Source organism: Thalia democratica, chromosome 1 (genome assembly GCF_965202585.1).
Source record: "Thalia democratica chromosome 1, ktThaDemo2.hap1.1, whole genome shotgun sequence".
NCBI classification, from domain to species: Eukaryota; Metazoa; Chordata; class Thaliacea; order Salpida; family Salpidae; genus Thalia; species Thalia democratica.
In genome coordinates, this window is record NC_139165.1 from 25,252,741 (window position 1) to 25,276,035 (window position 23,295).

At 25.2% G+C, this 23,295-nt stretch overlaps 1 protein-coding gene across 1 annotated transcript; it reads left to right on the forward strand.

Moving 5' to 3' along the window:
- The first annotated feature begins 665 nt into the window (after window positions 1-665).
- LOC145844156 (putative protein FAM10A4) lies at window positions 666-13,767 on the forward strand. The gene is made up of 9 exons (XM_082951526.1): window positions 666-807; window positions 4,727-4,845; window positions 6,686-6,795; window positions 9,408-9,535; window positions 10,739-10,829; window positions 11,396-11,518; window positions 12,159-12,296; window positions 13,119-13,317; window positions 13,547-13,767. Exons 1-9 carry the CDS (start codon window positions 680-682, stop codon window positions 13,615-13,617), a joined length of 1,107 nt encoding a protein of 368 aa, XP_082807652.1. The 5' UTR covers window positions 666-679; the 3' UTR covers window positions 13,618-13,767.
- The last annotated feature ends 9,528 nt before the right edge of the window (window positions 13,768-23,295 follow it).

Below are 23,295 nucleotides of genomic sequence, written 5' to 3' on the forward strand. Positions count from 1 at the left end.
TGGCACAGGAGTACTAAAGCAGCTTTGAACGTTGCAAGATCAAAACATAGTGGCTGACACATATACAAAATATCACTTATAAAAATTTATTCAAATATTTGTTTGAATAAATATTAAAATGATGTCAGGATAACTCAGGGCACATATAATTATCTGTAAATTTTCTTACAATGTGCTTAAATTTATTAAAAAAATGTACTTCTAATATATCTTATTGTTCAATTATAATTGTTGTAAAAACTTAAGGCAATGTAAATATCTTCCTAAGAAGAAATTATACTTTTTAATGTAAAAAATATATTGAAAAGAAAACTTAACAAATAACTAATAAACTTTACATAAAATCAAGTTTAAAAGTAAATTTAATTGGAACCAAATGGGACTATTCTATGAAATGAAGATTTAGCTAGACTGTATACGATTGTTTTTTTTCCTCATTAGTTTTTGTTGATCAAGATCTTTCAGTTATTGCCATTTCTAGTAATTTGGATCTGACAGAACACCTTTTAGGAGTTGTTTATCACTTTATTTTAAATCTCCTTTTTTACAGAATTTATTTGATATATAATCTGTAGGGACATGCAGAAGATAATTCACACTTTAACATATTAACCACTTGGAAAATTTATATTCACTTTTTTTAAAGCTTTTTTTTTACAGCTCTTATTTAAACATAGAAATGTCAGGCATTGGTATAGACAAGCAGAAGATAAACCTTCTCAAGCAGTTTGTCATGCTGTGCAAGTCCAACCCTTCCATACTGGAACACAAGGAACTTGCTTTCATGAAAGACTGGCTTGTTAATGAGTGAGCTATTATTATGTTCAAGTTTAACCTTAAAACTGATTTTTTTTAGTTTGTATTAATATATTTAAATTTATAATTTAATTTTATTCTTTAAAATAAATTAAGGTCATAAAAGGGGGGTAAGCCATGTTTTTTACAAGTTGATCTTATTTTGTGGAATTTTTTTAAGCTTCAAGATGCTTTTTATCGTTAAAAAAATTTGAACATATGACCAGTATTTATGAGACATGACCAGTTAAAGTCCGGTCACATAATAGGTTCCATATGGGAAGGGAAAACTACAACAGCAAAAAAAAAAAAAAAAAGACTGTTTTATTTAAAATCTCTCTACTCTACATTTTTCAAGCAATCTTTTTCAAACTTTCAAAGTCTAATCTTTATACAATAACAAAAAAAATTTACTATGGAATTTATAAAAAAATTTGTAAAAATATTCTTTTAATATATATAATATCTTATAATAATCTTATAATATAAATAAAAAGTTTATTTTTTCTAGAATTTTTACATAAAATTTTAATTTTTTTAATTGAAAAATTTCATAAGTAACATTTTTTTCTTTTAATATGTGGAACATTTCCTGAAAATTTAAAGAAATTGCTTAAAAAATGAAGAAGGCGAAAGAATTTTATTGAATTTTAAAATTTCCAAGAAAATTGACCACAAAAATTTTTCAGTCCATACATTTTTATCGGAACATTTTACAAAAAATGAAATATCTCAAAAGTTAAATGATATTTTTGAATTCTATAAAAACTGGCTTGTAGCTTGTATTTAAAGCTTTCATATAAAAGCCAAAGTTAATTTTTGTAAAAAAAGTGTTGGACCCCCTATGGCTTTAATTAGGCCCATCTATACTGAATCACCTGGAGATCTTTTTTCTTAAAAGACTGACCTGTCAATGAGTAAGCTTTTGTTTTTTAAAAAGAAGTCAAACATTGTATTGATTTTATTATGACATACATTTAAAAGAAGTTAAGATAATTATTTAACAAATGTTTAACTGATATTTTATTGTATTTTAACTAAGTTTATATAGATTAACAATAAATTCAAAGTAAACTAATTCTATTAGTTAGCAGTATAATTTTAAAATAAATTAGAAAAATAGTTTGTTTAATTAAATAGTTTTTGTGTTTTCATAAAGTTAGAATCGAGTTTAAAAAAACAAGTTGAACAAAAGTTAATGCCATGGGAAATTAATATTGCTGTTATTAAAGGGCTTACTTTATAAATTAAAAAATAATATTCTTTTCACACAAAAATTTAAATAAATTTTGAGGTATAGTCCGTTGAACAAAAGATTCAAATGCAAATGTATGATGAAAATATTTTCATATGTAGTTTTTTTTTGAATTTAGAAAATTGTTAATATTTTCCATCTCTAAAGAAATTCATTCATTAACTCAAATTTTCAGAAGATTATGGTTATGGTTACATTTTAAAATAAAAAATTAAATAAATAAGAAACAAGTGTTTTATGACAAAAAGTTAAAATAATATTTAAATTAAGATATTTTGTAATCGATAAGTTCCTCCAATTTAATTGCTTACTTTTGAATTACAACTGATTTGAGAAAAATTTGGAAAGTTATTTAAATATTTGAGGAAAAAATAGACTTATAGTTTTAATTTTGCTCTATTTGTTAGTACTTAATGAATTATTTAACTTTGTACCCTATACTTAAAACTAATTTGAATTCTTAAAAACATTAGAGAGCAACATTAAGTATTTTTCAAATAATACTAATTTTATTTTGAATTTTTTTTTACTCAACCATGGCTTTAAATAATTTAAGTATGTAATATTTAGTTTTAGTCAAAAAATATTTAATGATTGTTTTAATTTAGATATGAATATTTTGTATATTATTATGACTTATTCCTGTAATTATTGAATTTAATTAAATATTAAATTTATTGAAAACTTTTGGTTTTCATATTATTTTCATTGATTCCTTACTTACATAAAATCAGTTATTTTTATTTATTTTCTAAAGTAAAAAATAAATTCATTCAATTTCAATACTTTATTTTTTTTAGTGGTTATCCATGTCTGCAAAGTAATTTAAACAGATAGTTTTCTGGAAATTTAGAGGCATAGTGTGCTCCAACATTTTTTATAATCATTAAATTTGGCACTTATATCTAAGCTTAGAGTAAATACTATAAGATACTTTTTATTGAAAAGAACGTTTCAATTAACTTTAGAGATATAACAAGTTTGTAAAAAAAATTCCATTCAATCCTATAAAATCAAAGATTTTCAAAGCCAATTTTATCAGAACTTAGAAAAATTTACTAAATATCTATCTCCTCCTTCTTTTTTCAACAAAAACAGAGGTGTAGAGCAGAAGCTTGGACCTTTTTATGCTGTGATACAAGCTTAAGTTTAACAAAAGGGTTGATCATACCAATTTGATCATCAGACCACAAACTTTGTTAGGCTGAGACCAAATTCATCCTTATTAGGATTCCTTTTTTGGTTGTGATTGACTGATGAGTCCTAATAAGGACAACACCTCAGTCTACCAAAACTTGTGGTCTGATGATCAATTTGGTATGAACAACTTTTGTTAAACTCCTCCGTTTTTTCAGTTATTGAATTCAAATTTTCAGGAAATGTAGTTTTCATTATAACAAACAACTTATAGAAAAAGATTTTAAATAAATGTCAAAAAAAGACCAAAATTCAATAAGAAATTAAACTTTTGTTAAGTTTTTTTTTCCTATACAAAAATTTATAAAAATCTATGTTGTAAAAGTTGTTTAAAATTTATTAATGATTACTCTGAAAAAGTTTTAGACAATTGCTCAAAACTGCATGAGGAAATAGATTTTTAGTGAAATAGTCCATATTTGCCCTTATATTTTGCTCCTTCCATATAGAACTATTGAAGGCTCTAACTTTGATAGCTTATATCTCAAAAACTACTTTAAGTTTTAAGAAGCAGTAAAAAGTAACAAGTAGCTTATATAATTATGTAAAAAAAGACTAAATTCAAGAAAACTCTCACCCTCCTATGCCCTTTTGGATGTATTTTGCATAAAATAATAGTTTGAACTACTAGTTTTATTTGATTACCTGTAAAAAATTTAAAAAGAAGTTAAGAAAACTACAATTTTACAAAATATTTTTTTATAAAATTAGGGCCATAGGGGATAGCCATGTTTCTTATAAGTTGATCTTATTTTGTAGAGTTGTTTCTTAGCTTCAAGATGCCTTTAATCGTTTAAAAAAATATAATTATTTTGTGAGATATGACGAGTAGTCAAAGTCGGGCCGCATAATAAGTTCCCAATGGGAAGGGAAAACTAAAATAGTGAAAATAGACTATTTTATTTAAAGTCTATCTCCCCCTACAATTTTCAAGCAACCTTCTTCAAACTTTTAGAGTCTAATCTTTACACAACATCAAACGTTACTTTGGACTTCAAAAAAGTTATTGTAAAAATATATTTTAAAAAAAGAAGACTTTTTTTTAAATTTTTTACATAAAACTTTTATTTTTTTAAAATCAGTTAAGTTCATAAATAGCGTATTTTTCTTTTAATATAAAGAAAATTTCTTGAAAATTTGAAGAATATTGCTAGAAAAATGAAGGATGAAGATTTTAGTGGTTTTAAAATTTTCTGAGAAAATTGACCCCAAAAAATTTGAGGTCCATACGTTTGTATTGGAAAATTTTTACAAAAAAATAAAATATCTCAAAAGTTAAATTATATTTTTGAATTCTATAAAAACTGGCTTGTAGTTTGGACTTAAAGCTTTTATATAAAAGCCAAAGTTAATTTTTGTAAACAAAGTGTTTTACCCCCCTTCCCCTATGGGCTCAACCACCTACTTATAATCTATAAAGCAAGGTTTTTGAAATTAGAAAAAAAGGTTAACATTATTTTAAACAGTTCATTTTTTCAGCTTGAAAGCCAACTTGGGTGGCAGTGATAAAAATAATGCTGAAACTGAAGAAGAACCAAAAAGTTATGCAAAAGCCGCAAAACCAGAGTCAGAATCTGAAGAAAGCGACATGGAAATTGGTTTGTTTTTAAACAGTTATCTGAGTTTAAAAGATTATTTTTTAAAATTGTTCTATTATCAAAATATTTAATAGAAGTTTCTTAAATTTTTTACAAAACAGTAAGCTCCAAAGTAAGTGTAAGCTAAAGTTCTGGTTTGTGTTTATTCATACAGAAAAAGCTGCCTTTATAATTGTAATTATAAATTATTTTTCATGACTAAAATTAAATCTACAGCAAATATATATCTTTTTAGTGTGCACTTTAGTACTGAGTACTATTTGAATTTTACAATTATATTTTCCCTTAGGTATGTTTTTTGTAGCAGGTGTCTTTGTACTGTGAAATATTTACTTTTTAGTCTTAAATATTTGTTGCAGGACATATATAAAGTGTATTTGTTGTAAGTTTATTACAATTAAATATTATTAAAGAAAATATTTGATACTAGTGAAACAATACACTATTGATTCTTGTTCTATTTGATTACAATATAGTTGTTTCCCAATTGATCAAATGGATTTTGGTAAAACACTTAAGAGATGAATTTTGTTTATAGATACTTCATGATAATCTTTGTTTTAAATAGATGAAGTACCACTACCTGATATAGCTACTTCTGATATTTAAAAAATCTTTAAATTTAAATAAACAGGGTTGCCAAAAAACCTGGAATTTTAGAAATTAAAAAAAAAGCGGAAATTTGAACAAAAAATAACTTAAAAACCTAGAATTTTGAACAAAAATCATTAAAGAACTTGGAATTTTAAACAATTTTTAAATGTTAAGTTCTAAAATTTTGAAATGACACAAAAAATCTATAGTAAAGATATTTTTTTTGTCCTAATCAGAATAATTTTTTATAAATAATACATTTAAAGAAGTGTTAAGATATCTTTTCTATGTTGTTATAATATTTAACATAGTTTTTACTTTAAATTTAGTTTTACAATAAAAATAAACCCTAAAAAATGTAAAGCCTGGAAGAAGTTTTGAAAACCTGGAGAAAATTTTCCAAAAGCATTTAGCTACCCTGAATAGATGAAGCTCCATTACCCAATATGATATTTATTTTTTACAGGTTAAGTTCCTCTACCTGATATATATACTTGAGATATTTTAATTTTATTTATTTTGAACAAATGAAGTCTTGTAACTCGATATTGGTACTTAAAGCCATAGGGGGATGGGGTAAACCATGTTTTATACAAGTTGATCTTATTTTATAGAGTTTTTTTCTAAGCTTCAAGATGCTTTTTACCGTTTTAAAAATTCGAATTATTTTTTGAGATATGACCAGTCAATGTCAGGCCGCATAGTAGGTTCCCTGTGGGAGGGTAAACTAAAACAGCAAAAAAAAACTTTTATTTAAAATCTACCTCCTCCTACATGTTTAAAGCAATCTTCAAAAGTTTCACACTCTAATCTTTATAAAATAACAAAAAAAAACGTTACTTTGGAATTTGAAAAAAAAATTGTAAACATTTATTTTTTTTGAAAAAAAAGCATTTTTTATTATTTCCATTTTTGTGATAGAATTTTTATTTATTTAAAGTATTAAAATTCATATTTAATATTTTTTCTTTTAATAAAAGGAAAGTTTCTTGAAAATTTGAAGAAGATTGCTTGAAAAATGAAGGAGGAGATATATTTTTAGTGAATTTTTAAATTTCCGAGAAAATTGCCCCAAAAAATTTGAGGTTCATAAGTTTGTATTGGAAACTTATTACAAAAAATAAAATATCTCAAAAGTTAAATGATATTTTTGAATTCTATAAAAACTGGCTTGTAGTTTGTATTTAAAGCTTTCATATAAAAACCAAAGTTAATTTTGTAAAAATAAGTGTTTTAATTTTTGTAGATGAAGTGCCACTTCCTGACATAGATACTTCTGATTGTGTTGAACCTGACAGTGAATTCGATTCGATGGGCGAAGATGGCAAGGAAAACACTGAAGAAGATATGGAAAAAGTTTGTACATTTTATTATTAAATATTATTATTTCAGAGTCTAATATATAAGTTATAGTTGGCAACTGTGCACTTGTCTATTAATTAAACAATACTAATAATTATATATATTATAGTAATAATAATAATTAATACTTGTTAATAGAGTTTGTATACATATTAGTTTTAAGTGATTTATTGATTTTCTGACACTATATTTTTCTCAACAGCTATACATGTAAATTAGTAAATTAGCACTTATTTCATTAGCATAGTAAAGTTTTTAAACAAATGTATAATTTGTTTGACTTACCTATAATAAATTTTACTAAGTATAAAAATAAATGATACTTAACACAAGTACCACAATAATAATAATAATTATTAATTTTGCTGTATTACAGTAAGAATCTACAAGTTTATTAGAGAATAAGTTTGAATAAAACAACTATTTAATTGAAAATATGTGTTTTTAATTTATTTCTTTTCTATTTCAAAAGACAATCAAAGTTTTTCCTTGGAACAGAATTGCCAAAAAATCTGGAATTTGACAATCTAGGCATAAAAACCTATAATTTTCAACAAAAATCACTAAAAATCTAGAATTTTAAACAATTTTTATATGTAAAGTGATGAAATTAGAATGAATATGAAAAATCTATCATATACAATAAATTTTATTTATTTTATAACACATTAAAGTACCATTACAATATATTATAATGTTTTAATCCTTTTTCAGACAGTTTTATACCTTAAATTTGATTTTATACTAAAATAGACAAAAAACTTTTACTTTTAAAAACATCAAAAAAGTCTGTACGAAAATTTTAAAACTAATTGCAACCTTAGTTAAAACTAATTGAAAAAATCTATCTTTAGTTGATTTTTGATTAAGTTTGAGTTGCTCAGTTTTTAATTTTGAAAACTTTCTATTTTATTTATTTGTTTAAAATTGTTGTAAGTTTAGGAATTTTTCGTATACTAAGTTCTCAACGTTTATAATTAGTACATATTACATCTAAGTAGTTGAAAGTATAAATTGTTTGTTGTTAAGTACTTTCAACGGTAAATGCTTCAAACTGTCAATTACTTTGTATAAAACCTTATTATAAATGTATCCTTTGTACGTTGTACAAATGTTTATATAAAAGATCGTGAAAAAAGAAGTTTTTCTGTAAATTATATATTAAACGGCACACTAAGATAAATGTTTTATCTTAAAGATGTAAATATTTCTTACCATAAACTAGTATACACTGGTAACGGAGATAAGAAGCATATTTTTATTAATTATAATCAAATATCTATCAAATATAGTAATTTTTTATTTAAAGCTTATTTCAGGGTTCGTGCGCGTCAGGCTAAATCAGTTTTTTTTGAAAAAAGTTGAAAAACGTCAGGCTAAATCAGTTTTTGTGTTTAAAAATTTGCGAATCTCAGTTTTTGTCAGTTCAAATGTATGAAATTTTTTTAATTAAGATCAAATTGAGATGTGAATTTATTTCTAAATAAAGATTTAGTTATTAAAGACAAAATCAGTCAGTATTTGTAAAAATAAGTGCTTAAAACCTTTTGTTGAATCTCTAAAATAATTTTAAGAATCTTCATTATTTTGTTTTTAGTAGATTATATACGTCATAATTATAAAAATTCATAAAAAAGTACAGTTTAAACATTACAGTTTAGTTCAACAACTTGACTGTTTGTTTGAATTTGTTTACATGAGCTTTGTTTTTCAGAGCTTATTTGGTTAAACTGTTTTAATTTCTAATATAAAGGCTTTATACCAAATACTTTATAGATTAATACTCTTAGCAGTTTGTTCAGATATTTTATTTTCTGTTTATTCAAAGTTATTAGAGATATTCACAAGACTAAAAAATTACTTGTGTAATATCATGGTTATTTTAATTAGTTATTTTAAAAATTAAGATGCGTTAATGATAACATAAAGTTTTTGAGAGATGTGTTTAATTACATTTTGTTTTTCTTTTACAGACTTATTCACATTTCTGTTTTAATTAATAAAAGCTTTTGGTCCAGTCATGTAACTTATAATTGACGAATTCAAGTACTAATTGACACGAACCTTGTATATGGTTGATAAGTGGTGGATGTAACTAAGCCCCAAAATTTAATAAAGGTATGAATTCATTGAAGCAGAAATTATAATGACCAGTTAAAAATATTCAAGTTGCTGGGTGAGGGATTGATAGATGTTGAAAATAATTTATTTAAATTTTAATTTTCTTTAAAAGTAGTTTTGTGAATACTTTTATTGTGTTAATTTGCTATTTAAGACCCCCCCGATACCCAACATGCCTTCTGAAAGTGATTTTTTCTACTTTGAAAAAATGTCAGGATAAATAGGTCTCTGTCAGGCTAAATGAAAAGGAATTTCGCGCACGAACCCTGTTATTTAATTTTTACTAACCAAACTAACACGTACAGCTCTTTAATACAATAACAAATTTCATAAGTTATAAAATACGTTGGTTTTATCAAAGTGTAAATAATTTTTGGCACAAACTGATAAACATATAGGTAGTCGTACTGGGAAGAAAATATTATTCATAAATTTAAATTTAAACATTTGTAAATATCTTTAATTAATTAAAGTAATACTTGCAGGTAATGGACCTTAAAAGCAAGGGTATGGGCGAGCTGAGCAGTGGTGAATTGAACGAGTCAATCAAAACTTTCACCCAAGCAATCGATATCTCCAACACTTCAACCGTTCTATTTGTTAAGCGTGCCACGTTGGTTGTTTGTGTGTTAAATTGTATGATAGTTTAAAATCTGTTGCATATAAATGTTTGTAAAAGTTTTAAATAATTTAAACTAAAAGGTAGCTAAAATGTATGTTTTGTCTCATTTTTTACATGTTGTACAACACTGTTCGTTACATCTATTATTTATCCAAACAATTTACTTGTAGTTCATACCAAGTCTTCATTATAATTTGACCGTTAAAAAAAGTAAAACATACTATAATAGAAACATGATAAAATATTTGATATGGTGACATCTTTTGAGTTGATGATTTAAAAAATGTTTATTTTTAACAAGAATTAATATATATAGTACCGATGTGATATCAATTATTTATATGTCAGTTAGAAATTGCGTTATAACAGTTGAAACATTTGTTACTTAAAAAAAATAGTTTAACTACAAAGTAACTGCAAAGTTCTATCATAATTTTATTCTCATAAGATTATCAAGTTTTTTTCTTGCCCGTTTTTTTTTAGTTACAATCTTTTATTTTTAGTATAATTAGTTTAATTTATTTTTACAGTGCATTGGTTCGTTTATGTATCACTTAAATTATGTTTTCTGTTGTAGTATAAGTAGTTTTATTTTTATTACTCATGTATAGCTTACCTTGTTATTAATCTAAAAAGTATAAACAATTTGCTATCTAATGATAACAGGATTTAAAAAAACAACATAGTATCTTGGTAAAATCTAAAATTTGACAATTTAGGCTTAATAAAGCTGGGAAAACCTGGAATTTAAAGAATTTGAAAAAAAATCACTAAAAAACCTGGAATTTTAAACAACTTGTTACATGTTAAGTAGTAAAATTTTGGTTTGACTCAAAAAACCTATCGTATATATAAAATATACTGTTGAAGAAGCTTTAAAATGTTTTTTTAATGTCTTTATACTAGTTAACACAGTTTTTCTACCTTTAACATAATTTTTAAGTAAAAATAGACCCTAAAATAAGTAATTTTAAAAACTTGAAAATTTTAAAAACTTTGAGAAAATTTGCCAATAACACTTGGCAACCTTGTGATAAACATATTTTACATAGTTTATAATTTGCAAACAAATTTCATGAGTTTAAGCATATATTTCAAAACTTATTTGTTATTCCTCATAAAATGTTAAACTTCTTACTAACGTGAATTGTTCTGGCCTAAATTTGATATTTGATAATTTAATTTTATTTACAGTGCATACGTACGATTGAAGCGACCAAATGCTGCGATTCGTGATGCAAAGAAAGCTCTCGAAATCAACCCTGATTCAGTGCCTGCTCTCAAGGTGAGTTGTTTGATGATTTATGTGGTATTTGTTTAAAATTAAAGTTTGACTGAGTTTGTGACTGTTTTGTTTATACAATACGTGTAAAAATTGTATAAAAAGCTCTTGAAATAAACTCGGATTAGCTGTCAAGGTATTATTTCAATAATTTAAATAATACTTTTTATATGTTGTACCAAGTCTATTTCAATGTTACTAATACACTTTTATACTTGTATAACTTTTTATCGCTCTTAGCTTTAATTCGTTCGGAAGCTATAATAGTGTATTTTGAAACACAATAGAGACATTTTGAGAATAATTCTAAATTAAAAATCTTCAAGTATACTTTTTCGGTAGATTATAGTTGCAATAAATTCTCAACTCAAATATTATTATAACTATTTATTATTTAATCTAATAAATTGCTTGTATAAGACAAATGTTTGTTTACTAATATTCTTTACTAATATTTGCATTACCTGTCAGAACAAATCATCATTAATATACATACAAATGTTTATGTGTCTTCAATGTTTAATAAGTTAGTTCATATATATATATATGTATATATATAAACATTAAAGGTCCTGGGAAAAGCGGAGAAACTGCTTGGTAAATGGGACTTGGCTTGCAAGCATTTCCAAGAAGCACAGAAGATCGACTATGATGGCGATATTGCAATGATTATCAAGGAAATTATGCCCAAGGTTCATTTATTTACAAATTTTATTTTAATTTAAGCTATAAGCTATGGAAACTTAACTTTTTATACATCATTTGGGTCAATTTTAGTATGAAAAAATAATCAAGTAATATTCAAATGCAGTTAAACTGAATTTTAGCTAACTTATTAAGTCAACTTACTACATAATTAGCATGCAAAGTTATGGCATATTTTTTTTTCCTATCTAAACTACTTGATAACGAATGAACGTTTTTTATAAACAAAATATATTTTATAAACGTTTGATAATATGGTGTGCACAAAAATTTAAGTTTAATGTTGTTATGTGCCAAGTTTCTGTTGATATTTTCACTAAATATTTATTTTAAGAATGTAAAAACAGACCAATTGAAAGCTCTGAGATTTACTTTAAATAATCATATATGCTAAATATTACAATGAGTTATGAAAATAATTTTTATTGAAAAGCAACGAAATTCTGCGAGTACAATTTATATAGAAATTTATTGTGCACATATTTTTTATTTGGTGCACGTTTTTTATCAGTGCACAACTGTTGTGAAAAGCAGTATTTTTAAATTTTGGATGTTGAAATTTAGTTTTGTTCAACATGTTTTGTATTTTAAAAACATTTTTTAGATAAAAATTAATTTTTATAAAAGGCAACGAAATTGCGTGAGTACAATCTGGCGTTGGAACGCAACAAAAGGGAAAAAGAACTGAAGGAAAAATTGAAGAAAGCGAAAAAAATTAAGAAGGCGCAGCAGAAAGCCAGAGAAGAACAAGAAAAGAGAAAGAGTGTGAGTGAAAAAATAAATATTTTTTTAGATTCAGGTTTTAGTTTAAACACCTGCAATTTTAAAGAATACTTATTTTATAACTAGGAAAATTTATTAAAGTGAAGTTTTCTTCGTTACGGAATTATAAAATTAAACTATACAATTTTATTTGTTTTGTATACTTTGGTGTTTACATTAAAAGTAAATACTTTGAAATTACAGCATAACGTTTCTCTTACGTTTTAATTAGTTTATTTTCGTTAATTTCTAAACCTTATTGTCCGTAGATAAACTTCTGTTTTGTAAATTAAAATATGTATACAAAAAGTGATATACTATATTAAAAGAAGTTTTCAAGCAATTAGATTTATACAAGTTCACAGAAAATCCTAATTTTAAATAATCTTAAAACTTTAACTACAAGTTAACGAGGAGGAACTTTTTTAATTTAATACCGGTAGTTAGACTTTTCAACACGCTTCTAATGTCATTCAAAAGATTGTATTTATGAAAGTTTGTAAAATTAGTCTAAGGTCTTTTGGGTAAAAATAATATTTTCACATATGAATTTTTTTCATGACATTTCAGGTTTAATTCAAGGGTTGGTAAGCATTGGGTGATTGTGAGCTGAATTTGAAAAAAAAATTGTTGTGGGCCGTAAGAGTTTTATTCCTCAGAACCTTTTTTTTACTTTCCATTACCCCAGAATATCTAGTATAAGTTTAAGCAATTTTTAGAAATTAAAAGACTCTTTTATTATATTATTACGTCTTCTTATTATTAGCTGTCCATAAAATGAGTGAGTGTCCAAATTTATCAGTTGGATATATTTTCTCCGTACAGGAATCAAACTTCAACTTCCAGGGTGGCTTCCCCGGTCAAATGCCAGGTGGAATGCCCAACATGGGTGGCATGCCAAATATGGGTGGCATGGACTTCCAGCAGATGTTCAAGGACCCTGAGTTCATGAAGAAGTTTGCCGACATGCAGAAGGGGGGATTTCCCGGAATGGGGAAACAACAGCAAGGTGGCGCCAGTACAGGTAAATAAATATATTTAATATTGATTTTATACAACAAAAGATGGTTTCGTATTTTTGTTTAATTATTTTTTTTGAATAAGTTAAAGTACTGAAATAAAATCGTAAAGTATAGAAAAACCAATTATTCTAAGTAATATAATCAAAACTAATAATTTAAAATAAGACTTGAATTGAAATAATAACTACTAATAATGTTAATTATTTTTTTATTAATAATTAATTTTAATAGGCGAGAGCTCAGCCAATCAGAAGCCAGAAGAGCCGAAAGTATTCGAAGTACCAACCGACGATTTGGATTAGAATGTAGCAAATTAGCGCGTACAGGGTTGCGCTAAAAATTAGAATAATTTGTTCACATTGTGTTAATAGTCTGTATTTGAAATTTAATTGTACTTTTCACATTCAAATAGTGTTAAGCAGTTTTTTGTTGCAAAATTAAATTTTTCACAGTACAAATTTTTGATGTCGCTTCGTTGTGATTTCTGAGTCGTTGATGAAAAAAAAAACTAATGCTAAAATGTTAGATTAAAACAAAATTAAAGTTTTATCTAAGTCAGGGTTCCCAAAGGGGCAATAACTAGTAAGAGGGAAATTTTGAATTCATTTACAGTTATTGAAGTTTTACTTTTTACATCATTATTTTAGTAATACAAGCTCGCTATCTAATAATTGAACTTGAGGTAAGATTTGCACAAAAAAAAATCCCTTTTGCTCTAGTTTATCATATAAAATAAATTACGTGCTTACTCCGATCCTTTGGGGCAATAAAGTATTAAAGCGAAAAAAAAGTAAGTTTTTTGTTAACTAGGAATGGAGCGGTGTCTTCATAAAGGGTCATATTGTTTTTTAAATTTTAATAAGTAGGTGATTACGATGATTTGTTAAGCTAACCGCTGATGTATGCAAATATGATATCTGAAAGCTTAAATGTCAGTTTAAACTTTAAATTGTTATTCATGTCATTAGTTTTTTATTTAAACTGACTTAGCAGCAATGAATTTTGGTAGGTGTCAGAAAAGCACAGCGTCATTTTAGCACGGAATAGTTTTCGGTCTTAAAAAAATGTTCATTTCTGATCATCTATTAAGTTAACAAAAAAAAGTAAATACGACAACTATTTCTAACACTTTTAGAATTATTTTAAAATAAAGTTTTTACTAGCAGCATTTCTAATTAAGCGGTTCCGAAACAATTGAAAGCTAAGCAGGTGGAAAAATTGTCGAATTAAGTTTATTTACCCTTGTAGTAGTATATATATACTGTTTATAACATAAATAGCATAAGATTGAAAGTGTAAAGTTATTTATTAAAAAAAGTTTACTTGTGGTAATTAATGCTTCAACTTGTAACACATTTAAAGCTTATTAAGTTATAGTTTATATCTTTCATAGTTCGTTGTAAGATAATAATCAATTAAGTACAAATTTTATTTAAGCATAGAAAAACAATTACAAAATAAATTCCGTGCAAAAGTATCACACAATGCTTAAGTTATGCCGTACATTTCTGACCCGTTCCCATGAACTAACAAGTTCCTTTAGACGTTTTAGCAGAGACGGACAATTTTTGCAGCATAGCTGATCTACCATAATTAATACTTTGCGGGCCGAACTTGGTAGGGAAAGCATTCGCAAGCTCAGCATTGAAAAGCTATACTACTAGAATAAAAAAGAACTGCTCAAAGTTCAAATATAATAAAACTACTGTGTAATAAAAATTCAATTCAGATTACAAATTTTTTATTAAAAAAATGAACTTTTCTAGTTTTAAGTATTTATGTTAACCACCCTCCATTTTTTTTTTAAATTTCAGGGAGATTTTAATTTAAAGTTTTTAACTGGAGTTAACTATTCGTTTTTACACTTATCTCCATGATTTTTGTGCAAAACGTTGTTTATTCTAACCCAAGAAAGTCTGTCTGCCTTCTACATTCCCTTTTCACCTACAGCATGTTGTAAAGATTTATGGCACGTTGTGTATTCGATTCGTAACGTACCAGATTTATTTCTTTGGTTTACTCTTTTCATAGTTGTTTAAATTATTTATTAGTGATTGCCTCTTTGATAAGGACTTTGAAAGTTTTTGTTACTGTTTTTCAAAAAGTATGATAATGGACAACAGTGTTTATTTGCTTACAACTTTATACTATGCAACTGTGTTTAACAAGGTTGCAAAAAAACCTGGAATTTGACAATTTAGGCTTGGAAACTAGAGTTTGAGGAAATTTTAAAAAACCTGGAACTTTGAACTAAGATCACTGAAAAACATTAAAAAACCTTATTTTTTAACAGTTTTTACATAAAGAATAACAAAATTTCAATTTGATAGTAAAAACATATCATAAAGGTGGCAACATTTTTGTATCATTTTAAACATGTTTTAATCAGTTTCGCATCATTTTTTTAATGTTGTTCTATGAAAAAATTCTGAATTTAAAAACAGTTCTACATGAAGAATAATGAAAATTTAATTAGATTCCAAAAACCTTTTAAACAGAATTATTTTTCTTTTTATGTACAATAGAGTAATCACTAAAAGTACCATTACAGTACCTCTTCAACATTTTTATCCTACTTAACACTTTTTATTACCTTTAATTTTATACCAGAAAAACACAGAACAAAATTGTACTTTGAAAACCCTGAAAAAAAGATTCAAACGATATTTGGCAACCCTGAAGATATTTCGAAAGAACTTGCATTTTATGTATTTATGTTAACTATAGAATAGTCATTATAAACCAAATACATTTGTATACAAATGTACTTAAAAATAGAACTGCATTTTAATTAATAAAAAAGGACTAGATTTGTAATTTGGCTTAAAACCCACATTATTAATTCTATTATGTACAAACAAAACTTATTGTACTTAACTTTACTGTAAAATAAGATCTAAAATATGATAAAACTTAGAATTAAAATTATCTATTCAAAATAATAAAAAGCAATTATATTTCCCATTAACAACCCAGTTGAAGTGTGTTGATTCGTTAACACACAGAAACATATGTTGGTACAATAAAAGAAGATTACTGTATAATTTGTTTTTAATTAAAATTCTCAATTTTTAAACACTAGCTAAACTTAACAAAAGAGTCTAAAAGGTGTATTGACTCTTAATTTGCTAGTTTGTCTTATTGACTCACGTGCCACACATTCTGCTTATACTTTCTGTCACTTAAGATTGTCAAACCAAATTTTCCAGGACAAATTGCGATTTAGAACCTATAAATCTGTAAATGTTTTTAGGTAGTGTGATAACCAGAAGTTGTTCTGTGCAAAAAAATACTTTTTGTTGAACGACAAAAAAGCAATTAAAAGTTTCGTCTAATGTGTACGAAGAATTTTTGAACATACTCGACCGATGCACTTTAATATTTTGGTTATTATAAAACCTCAGTACTTAGGACTTTTTATGTGACACTACTATATTTTGTACTATTTATGTTTATACAGGTATTATAATTTAATTTCTATATCAAGGGCTTGAGTAAAAGTTACTTTGTTAAAATTATCTTAAGCAAGAGAAGAACATTATTTGAAAACAAAAATATTACAGAGTTGCTTCAAAGTTCTTTTTTTTGCTTCATACTCAACAATAAGCAGTTGTCTTAATGTTTTTCTATGACTTAAATAATAGAGATAAACTAAATATCTCTGACTAACGTTAAAAGTTTTTAAATTTTGTCTTTTACAAACATTGAGTGCTGTTACTTTAAAGTTTTAAGCAAATGAAAAATAGATATAAACTGTTTTTTAATTATTTAACTGTCCTGGACAAGACATTAAAAAGTATCCGTGGTGTTCGACTCAACAACCAAAAGGTTGTTTATGCACCAGGTCCTAGTATTAAATACTTTGAGCGTCTTTTTTTGTCGTCGAATAAAACTTTATTACTAAAAACTATCAAGTTAAATCAATTAGTATATGGCAACAAACAGTTTAGGTGTACAAATTACTTTAGAAAGTTAAGAAAATTAAGTTAGTAATTTTAAGTCAACACAATTAATCTAAGTTTTTTATTTATTTCAAAAATAAAGCCAAACAGTAAAATATTTTACATTAGCTCAAATATAAGAAGTAAGTACAATAGATCTGAAATTTATTTAAGTAGAAGAAGGTAGTTTTTATAAAAATTATGTTTAATATAATCATTTCGCATAAAATTTTATGTTATATTAGTATTAGATAGTCTTTTCAACCAAAGTTTGTAGGGAAAAAGGATGTTTAACAACAAACTTGTTTTGTTTTTTTGTGCTTAAAAACAGTGATAACCGTTTAGTACCAGATTAAAAAAAAGTTAGTTTTTGTTATTACATATTGTGCATTAAAGATTAAATATTTGTAACCAAAAAGCTTTAAGTAATTGAGTAAATAAACTAAGCGTTTATATTAAAGCAAACTTTTAAAAGAATATAAATAGTTTGTAAAAAAGTGAAAATAAAAATGTTCAAACTAAATATTTTATTTACAACCAGGTTTCGGTGGCAAAACAATTGCGACTTTTTCAAGTATTTACCATCTTTATTTAAATAAGCTCTTTACATTCCAGTAAATTGAGCAATTTTTTTTATTTACGACAAATAACTATATAAAAAAGGTTAAAAAAAATATGACATAAAGTATAAACTATACGTTAAGTAAACTTGAAAAAAGTGGAAGCTACATAATAATTAGAAGCAAACAGAAAAGAAACTAGATTTGTCACAATACCTATAATTTCATTTTTTGTTTAACAATTATTATAGAATTTATAACGAAACATATTAAAGTGGTAAGCGATTTTCTTTCAAAACAACAGCATGTTTTTGCGTTAAATAGATACAAACATTGTTTATAAAAATGTGGAAAACGTTTTTAATTTTTGAAAAAAAAACTAGTTTATATGTAGCTCACTTAAATCTACATCTTGGATTTTATGACGAAAATTATCTTAAAAAAAAGTTTATCACTTTTAAGTTGTCTAATTAAAAAGACTACAAATAAACCAAAAATTACTTAAAACTTTTTAAATGGCCTTAAAAAAGTAACATTTGTTAGATATGTTAGTCCAAATATATATTTTTTTTTTGGTTTTTAATAAGTAATTATGAGCTAACACTTTTTAACGATGCTAATATTTCCTAATGTTGAACCAATTACTTGGAACATGAATAAAAAATATTAATATATTATTACTTTAACATAATAAAATGATTCTTACTGCTTTTTTTATTCTACGAACTTTTGTTTTCATTTGAGGTTTCAGTTTTTTCTCTTTTCAGCAAACTTTTAACAAGTAAACTACGCACTTGTTCGGAATAGACACAATATATCAACATTATTACGAATCCAAGCAAGTCGTTTAGTACTATGTCAAACAACAGTATCCAAAATATATTCTTTTTTCCAAGACCTTCATAAAAATAAACAGTACATATTTTTGTTATTGTAGTTTAAAATATAGTACTACTTTTTTAGTAAAACTTAAAATATGACAGCTTCAATTGGGCATAAAATATCTTTTCAATGTGAAAAAAAAAACTGAATACTAAAACTTTTCACTTCGAAATTGACTCTAAAATTTTCTAGAATAGTTAAATATATATAATTTTTAAATCAAATAAAAAAAAATACTTACAATAAAAAAGTTTCCAGAACCAAGTCGTGCCGAGACTTGGTGCCATTAACAGTACAGCTTTAAGTGCAGAGTTTAATTGTTTTGATGTTGCATTGTTTTTCGTTGATTTTTTGCTAACTTTGTACACATAACTTGCCACACTAATGACAACAATAAAGTTGTAAGAGATAATCAGAATTATTGGAACAAACAAACTGAAAACAATGATCTGAATACGAGCTATACATAATTTATTTTCTTTGTTAGGAAGCTTTTCAACATAGGTTCTACCAAACTCACCAAAGGCTAAACCAACGAAAGATATTATAAATGGAATCAATAGTGCTATAAGTAACTGCAATTTTATTGATTTGTTTACTATTCTGTTTTGCGAAGAGAGAGCATGTTTTGAAGTCTTCAAGTAAAGATTTGTTGCTTCTAGAAGCATCCATAAACCTACAACAAAATGTGTTAAGAGTGTTTTTAGTGCTTGTATAATTAAACCAACTTTTTATTTCAAATTTATACTTTTTGTTTTAGATACTAAATTATTTTTAAAGTTTAACTAAATATGTTGAAAATGATTTATCAAAGTTTAATAATTATCACAGTGTGTTTATTGCAATTGAGTACATTAAAATTTATCTTCATTTAAAACAGCGATTCTCAACCTGGGGTAAATTCTCTTGTTTTAGGGGGTAAATTTTCTTTGTTTCAAATTATTTAAATTAATATTTATTAATTACGTTGTAATTTATAAGTTAGTATTTAACTGAAACTTTTTTGAAATTAAAATAACTGATTAAATTTTATGGTTTTTTATATCTAATAAGCTGAAAATTAAAAATATCGACTATTTTTCCTTAAAACCAAACACATTTTCAAATATGGGGGATAAGTTTGGTTTAATCTTCCAAATAGAGGTAAATTTGTTTTAAACCTTCCAAAAAGGGGTAAAACATAAAAGAAAGGTTAAGAGCGGCTGATCTAGTAGTAGTAAATATTTACCGGATGATAGATAGAAGTAGTTGTTCATGAAGGCCACAGCAATACAAGCTTTATTTATGTGCTGAACTTCTAGTATGAATATATTTGTAATGTGCAGAAATAACAGAGAAAAGCACAAACCGATCTGTACCTTAGTTCTGCTATTTTTCAGTTTCTTTTTGAAATTGATCAAAACTGCTATTGTAAAAATCAGTGAAAAGCACCCAATTAACGTTGTACCGTATCTGAAACGCTAAAAATATTTTTCTTAGTAAAAAAAAACAAATAGAAAAGTACTAGTTTCAAATTAAAGATTTTTTTTACCAACTTACCATTAAAAATCTAGGAGCTCTAAGGTAACTAATCTCCGCAAACAGCATTAAAGTATCAGATGAATTTGTCTCGCAATAAATATGAAAAGCATCACTTTTGTTAAAGTCTACATCTTTAAAAATAAATGTGTTTTTCTCATAAGAGTAGTAGCCACATTTGACCTTTGTGCTCCAAACAATGCCTTTTCGTTTTATTGTGTAAACTGAAAACTTCACAGACGATTTTGAAATTTTTAGACTACAGTATCTACTTTCTTTAAGTTTGCCATTATGACGTAGTTTCGAATGGACTCTTCTAATGTTAGCTATTGGCATGAAAATTTTGTAATTGTGTTTTCTTGCTTTATGGTTAAATAAATGTTTTGTGTCTCTTTCTGTCACACAAGATTTAGAGTAAATGTAAGATGCTGTTTCATTTATCTTTGTCGTAGTAAATATTTTGTTTCCAACTATACAACTGTCAAAACTTAATTCTGGGGTAATGTTTGTCGGGTGTTCAGGAATTATTATTGGGTTGTTATATGCTGAATTTGCAAATTGATAAAACTCTTTATCAGTAGTATTAAACAATCCGTGCAGTTCTTCGGAGCTGTTATTGTTTTTAATTTCTATACAAAAGTCAGTGTAAGACTCTTCGTTGGCTTGTTGGACTGTTTCAAAATCTGTTAATAAACATTTTATTTATGTTTTAGTAGTTTTAGATAATGCAGTGTTTAAGATTTTATTTATACTTTTAGCCATGCCACAAACTTTATGTCAAAAAAATTAGCTCAAACAAACTTTTCCGTAAAAACATTGCTTAAATGTAATACTTAAATTAATTGTTTGTGTTTTAAACACTCAAGTTTAAATAAACAACTTACTTGATCTGGAGCTGCATCTATCATTTCTTTCTGCATAAATGAGTAATGATTGCATTAAAACAACTATAGCCAACATATTTGAAATTTGTTTTTTCTTGATGCTATTTTTTAACTGCTATTTTTTTTCTAAACAGTTGATTATATGTTTTTAATTGAATATAAATTACTGACGAAGTTAGTTTGGCTGGAAATTAATACACTGTAAATAAAAGAAAATATTTTTTTTAGTAAGCATGCTTTATTAGAAAAACAAAATCTTTCAAAAACGTAAACCATATTAGCAATTTTAATGTTTTTCAATAACTAAACAAACAAAATTATAAACTATTGAAATGAAATTATAAAAAACTAAAATAAAATAATAGTTAAAACTTAAATTAAACTGTTGCATAACTAAGCTTAAACAGGTAAAAATGAATAAAAATAGTAAATTTTACACAAACGACAATTAATGACGAGATATGAATAAAGTCACGACCTTAAAAAAATCTAACTCAAAGTTCATAAAAAAAAAAAGTTTTTCATTTACTTAACTTTATGTATTCAAAGCGCAAACAGTTACAAACAATAATATTTAAGTTTATTTTTTAAGTTTCTTAAAATTATTTGATACAAAACTAATTCGATGCTTTGCAAAAGTTCTTTGTTTTAGGTTTTTTTTTGTTTAGTTTAATTCAATACTTGTTAGAACAAAACTTGCAAAACTTTAATTACAAAGAATAAAATTTTTATTTTAATTTCGCGGAATAAATTTTTCCTAATTTACTCATATAACGTTTACTACTAAAAGTTATATTTGTTTTCTTTGATTCGTATAAATCTTTAAGTTTATACAACAACTAAGCATTTTTTATGTTGCTTAAAAGCAATAAATTCCGATGTAAATAAGAATATAATAAAGTTTTTTTTGTAAAGTTTCACAATATATATTACGGCTGTTAAGAAGCTACATTTAATTTAAAAAAAAAAAAAACTTTTCAACAGTAGTTCATGATATCATTTGTTGTTGCTATTATTACAACAATATTTAGAGTACAGAAATTCAAATATTTTTAGTATCTAATATAGTATAGGTTAATCTAAATTAACGTACTATTCTTAAAAACCGATTTTATACATATTTCTACCTTTTAAGGTTTTTTAAAACTGAAAACATCATATCCAAATGGTTATCTTACTTAAAAATTGTTGTACTAACGAAATGTTGTAAAAAAATAATGATTTTAATCTTGAAAGATATATCTAATATTAACCTTAATAGTTGTTAGAATGAAGGTTACTTTTATTGAACTGTGAAAAAAAGGTATATAATTAATTTATTGTTTTCACTTAAAGTGTTTTTTTAACAAATAATTAGTTTTCAGAGGCTATACTTCATATTAAAGAATTTTCTCCATACGTTTTTAGGCTGAAATGAACCTAAAAAGTAAAATAAATGCTATAATTAATCAATCGTTTTTCATATGACGTTTCCAAAATGCAGTTAACATTTATAAAATTTGACGATTATGTAAATGAAACAAACCTGTTCACTTTACAAATGAAAACCTAAAGATAATGTTAAAAAAATATTTTTTATAACCCAAAAGATATAGAGTTTAAAAATTTTAGTAAAGATTTAGATTTTTTTTTTAATTATCCAAAATAAGTAAAACCAAAAAGTAAAAATAATAATTTTGACTATAAACTAGTTACTGGAAAAATGGTTAATTTGGTTAAACTTTTACAATTATATATTACTCTTTTATTAGTTTTGTTTTTTAATAACAGTGTAGCTAGTTTGTAACAGTATCACTGTTGTTTAGTAATTTTTTGGTTGAAACAATAACTAATAAAACATTAAGAAAAATAAAACTTTTTTATTTTTATGTACATTTTAACTAAAGCTTTTAAAACTAGTAATAATGTACTTAATTCACATGTAGTATTATAAATAACTTATTGTTATATTTTTTCATTCAACATGTTTAAATAAAGTAGAGTGTTAAAACATTTTTTTTAAGAACTTGTTATATATGTTAGTTAACAATGGTTAATTTACCAAATTTTAAAATTTAAAAGTTTTTGAAATACAAAAACGAGCTCTGCTTAATAGTATCTGTTTAAAAATGTTGTAAGGTTCGTTTTAATATTTTGAGTAAACTTATATAAATTATCAAACTCAAACTTGCTTATTTTTTTAATCTACAGCAAAT

Excerpts from the sequence above, each read along its gene's own strand:
- LOC145844156 (XM_082951526.1), top strand. The coding sequence starts at position 680 with ATGTCAGGCATTGGTATAGACAAGCAGAAGATAAACCTTCTCAAGCAG. Across the intron at positions 808-4,726 it reads AAAGACTGGCTTGTTAATGA|CTTGAAAGCCAACTTGGGTG; the intron begins GTGAGCTATTAT and ends TCATTTTTTCAG. Across the intron at positions 12,297-13,118 it reads AACAAGAAAAGAGAAAGAGT|GAATCAAACTTCAACTTCCA; the intron begins GTGAGTGAAAAA and ends TTCTCCGTACAG.